At 37.9% G+C, this 4727-nt stretch overlaps 1 protein-coding gene across 1 annotated transcript; it reads right to left on the bottom strand.

Moving 5' to 3' along the window:
- Positions 1-334: 334 nt before the first annotated feature.
- N7506_000203 (SANT/Myb-like DNA-binding domain-containing protein) lies at positions 335-1594 on the bottom strand (the record flags this gene model as incomplete). Its single annotated transcript, XM_056949499.1, has 1 exon — positions 335-1594. One exon carries the CDS (start codon positions 1592-1594, stop codon positions 335-337), a length of 1260 nt encoding a protein of 419 aa, XP_056815414.1.
- Positions 1595-4727: the final 3133 nt, after the last annotated feature.

Raw genomic sequence — 4727 nt, forward strand, 5'->3', positions numbered from 1 at the left:
GGTTGTGCGCGTTGAGATTGTTCCAGCCTGAGAGCCTGTATGCCTCTACAATATACAGCCAATAAATAAACCTCGGTATTGACCAACGCTATCATCCGCTGTGCTTATATCACCCCTGGATTCAATTTTTTTGAAATTATAAAAGAAAACACAAATCGATGTCCAATCAAATTCCAGAGCCCTGGGCCCCATGAACTTCACTTCCTATGCGTGGCGACGATGAATCACTTTGGCATGTCTTCGACTATGCAGCTCATGCAATTGATCAACCCCACACAGACAATGTTTTAAATATTCTAGATGCTTCTATCGGTAATAGCTCAATGTTGATATGTCATCCAATAAGAACAATGGGGGAAGATGGCCGTTTTTTCTCCAGTCGTTTTTTCTTCAGTGTTGTGCTCCAGTACACCTGTATTGACCCCTCGCTCCGCCCGGGGAATTCTTGTGAAAATTGCTTGACCACCTCCGACCAAGCGAGATTTTGCTTGTCTCTAAGCTTTATCAAAAGGCGGTCTTCCTCCACAGACCACGATAGTCCCTTTCTCGAAGAGGTATGCTGCGCGTCAATCACCTGTGTGTTCAAGCTCGTCTGATCACAGTTGTCGTTTATGTCATCACATTGGCTTGAGATGCATCCCGGTGCAGAATGGGCATCGGCGCTCGGAGGCGTAGAGCCGCAATGAGATAACACACCCTGAAAAAGCCAGGACAGGAACTGTAGTCGGTCTTCGACTGAAAGCGCCGAGAATTGAGCACGAACTGTAGGGAAAGAAGTGCTCTGAGCATGACCGGAATTTTTGTTCGACCGATCAGAGCTAATTCCTGTATGCCCTTTTGTTATACCCGAGCGTTTCGTTCTTTTTGGCTGGCGATCGGCGTCAAGCGTCCCCTTTGAGTTCCATCGTTTGCGTTGGAGGGTTGAGGCTTTGTTCAGAGAGCGAGTGGACTTCGCGGGGCATTCTTTCGGATCTGCTGCGGTGTCGGTGATGCTCGTCGTTGTTTGGACCTGCTCGGCAATTGGAGAGTCATGGTCGTTTAGGATTGCAGGGTCGATTGTTTCAATATTTGGAGGCTCTCCATTTCGAGCAAGGGCTCCAAGATCAACACTTTGAGGATGTTGACCGGCAAAACCGACAGGATCCGGGTCATCCAATCCCAAGTCGAAGAACTGATGCTCTTTTTCCCAATACATATCATCGGTAAAACTTGTAGAAACGAAATCATCGGCAGCAACTATGCTTTGTGGTTGCAAGATGTTCTCGAAGTTGAGAGGCTCTGGGTCACTGACAGCGGAAAGTGTCTGACCCAAGCCCTCCGATTCTCGTCGAGTGGGTTGAGCCTCCGAATGCAATCCATCTAAGCAGACCTCCGTCGGCGGGCGGGCAGGAAGGGGGTGTCGCTCAGGTTTGTGGGAATGAATTTTTTGGCTCTTTGAGCCATAGTCGCTAGAATTGGAGCTTGGCGGGGTGGTAGTGATCGAAACCGGACTTGGGTAGCGACAAGTACCGGGGGGATCGCGCAATGGCTGAGCTTTGTCTTGGAAAGGATTCCATGGACGAAACGATTCCAGGCGAAAATTGGTGCTTGACATGTTGAGAAAGGTGGATAGCCAGAAGAATCCTGCAGATGTAGTTTTGAACCTGAATAAGAATGGGGCGCTGAGATATGGGGGTATGGGATACAGAGCAGAGGCGAGGGGGGAGGGAGAGGGGATATTGATGGGTTTCTGTCTGATTGAGCATTTGAAGAGGATTGCCAACTGCTTTATAGACGAGGAGTGCCTTTGGCCGCGCATATGAGTTGGTCCACTTCCTTCAATCCGAGCCGTTTTATCCAAGGCCGTGGAGCCACACCGGTTGCACAACAAGGGACCGAAGGCCATCGGCAAAAGCTTCCGCACACCTGGTGGCGTCCTATTGTAACCTGGCTCCACTATGACCGTCAGCCTAGTCTCCAGTTGCTCATCTATACGCTTGGTTAGAGGCCATCTGTAAAATGGACCATCGTCGGCCTCGTGACGCAGTACTTGGCACTGATTGACACTAGGAAAGAATGCGGCAATTTCGCCATTGGTTTATATCACTGCGTTGTCGATCAAAATCTCGTCGACTGGGAAACAAAGGCCAGATGAAACCGAGTATGACGATAGTCTTACCCCGAGGCGCTCTCGACCAAGCGGACCAGGGCGTGCCCTCACTACTGGAGGCTGTACGATGCAACCTCGCATGGAATGTGGCAAATCAGGACGTGCGTGTCGTGGGTTTCCGAGACACTGTCCTCCGGCCGAGCAAAAAGCCAGCAGAGTGAGCGAGGCGCTCAGCGAGAAAGGCTCGCAAACAACATGTGTTCTCGAGAGCTAGTATCATTGTAGTACAATCAAAGTAGGCAGAAGAACTGGTATCATAGCACACAAGATGATGAGGGCTTCATGATGTCGAAGCATCAACTTGCAAGGGACTGGTCCGTGGTGCAGACAACGCTGGCTAGAGCCGGCTGAGCGGTGGATCGAGCGACATCTCCGGTGAAATGAAAGGGGCGATGCATCAGGTGGCGAGCCAGTGCGCAGAAGTTGGTGGGGACCGAGAGAGAGGGGGCCAGACAGGAAAAAGAAGAGAAAGTGCGTCGACAGAGCTGCGAAGAGGACGAGCGGTGTTTTATAGATGGAGGGCAGGTGTTGGGGGCGGTAAAAGCGGCCAGCGGCGGCACTAAACCCGAACGGGGGCATGGGTGAGGGCGCCAAACCCAAAGGGGCAAGGGGATGGCGGAGACGGGCAGGCGGTCGAGGGCGGCAGGACGGCGGTGCAATGGGAGCCGTTTCTGGCCCCCCGCTCACCGTGTCAAATATTACTATTTTTAATAACTATCTAGCTAAACTAATTATATATAAAATATCAATCTTTTTTATTATTAAAAGCTATTGTTAAAAAAAGATCTTTATATTAATCACTAATATAAAGAAATATAATATAATTCTTAGATATCTATAATTAATAGACTAAAATATAATAATTAATTATAAAAAGTTAATAATAACTTAGCCTTCTCTATCTTTACTAGCAACAGAGATCTAGAAAATAAAAAAGAAGTTATAAACTAGTTAACAAGATCTATTCCTATTATAATTCTAAAGAAACTAAACCTTATATTTACAAAAGAATATTAAAAAGACTATAAACACTAGAAAAATATAATAAGGAGAGTAATAATAACTAATAAGCCTAAGTTTAAATGTATATATAATAATTCCTATATAGATAAAACTCTTTTAAAGATATATTAAGCTCTAATAGGAGAGTTATAATAACTAGAGTTAAAAAAGCTTTGTCAAGAATATAAGTAATAAGAATAATCCTTATTAAAGCTACTAATAGATTTCGAGATTATCTAAATCAAAAGAGTAAGATTTGATAGAACTATAAAGAAAAAGATAGTATAAAAGTCTTTATAACCTTTGTTAAAAAGATCTAGAAAATTATTAATATTATTAAAGAATAAGAAGATAAAGCTACTAAGTTAGAGATTATTTAAATAGGTATCTTTAAAGAATACTATAATTTTATAAACGTCTTCTTGAAAAAAGAGTTTAATATATTACCTTTAAGTTATCTAGATATTAATCATAAGATTAAACTATTAAACAATTACAAACTTAGTTATTATCTATTATATAAAATATTATAAGAATATCTTAAATTTATAAAGACCTATATTAAAAAGAATCTAAATAAAAGCTTTATTATATTAAGTATAATATCTTATTTCTCGTTGATTCTAATAATAAAGAAATCTAGAAGTAGGTTGTAATTCTATATTGATTTTTGTAAACTTAATAATATAATAAGAAAGGATATCTATTTATTATTATTAATTAAGAAACTAATATAATAAGTGTTAAAAGCTTACTACTTTATTAAATTAAATATTTAATAAAGATTCTATAAGATTAGGATATATCCTAACAATAAGGATCTAATATCATTCTAATTAAGATATAATATATATAAATATAAAATGATATTATTTAATATAATAAATAGTCTTATATCCTTCTAGTACTATATTAATAATATTCTAGAAAGAGACTATTTAGATAACTTTACAATTATTTATATTAATAATATTCTTATCTTTAACAAGATTTTTAAAGAGTATATATAATATATTTAAATTATCTTAAAGTATTTATAAGCTAGTGGTTTATAAATAAGTCTTAGGAAATACAAGTTTTATAAGTAAGAGACTAAATTTCTAGACTATATTATTAGAATTTATAATATTTCTATAGACTAGTTAAAATTATCTATTATATAAGAATAGAAGCTTCTAATAATTATTAAACAAATAAAATCATTTTTTAGTTTTTGTAATTTCTATAAACGTTTTATATAAAATTTCAACTAGATTATCAAGCTATTAATAAACCTAATAAAATAAACAACTCTTTAGAACTAGAGTAATATTTATTAAAAGATATTTAATAAGTTAAAATATTTAATAATAATAATATCTATTCTTACTTATTATAAATTAAAAATAGAGATTAAGATTAAAATAAATATTTTAAAAGAGGTTATAGATAATATCTTTTCCTAGAAGACTAGAGATTATTAATATCTTGTAACTTTTCTATCTAATATAATAATAGATATAAAACATAAATATAAGATTTATAATTATAAGTTTTTTATTATTGTTTATATATTGAAAAAGTAAGTATTAAAGCT

The sequence above is a fragment of the Penicillium brevicompactum genome (assembly GCF_028827555.1).
Source record: "Penicillium brevicompactum strain IBT 35665 chromosome Unknown utg000001l_segment0_segment0, whole genome shotgun sequence".
NCBI classification, from domain to species: Eukaryota; Fungi; Ascomycota; class Eurotiomycetes; order Eurotiales; family Aspergillaceae; genus Penicillium; species Penicillium brevicompactum.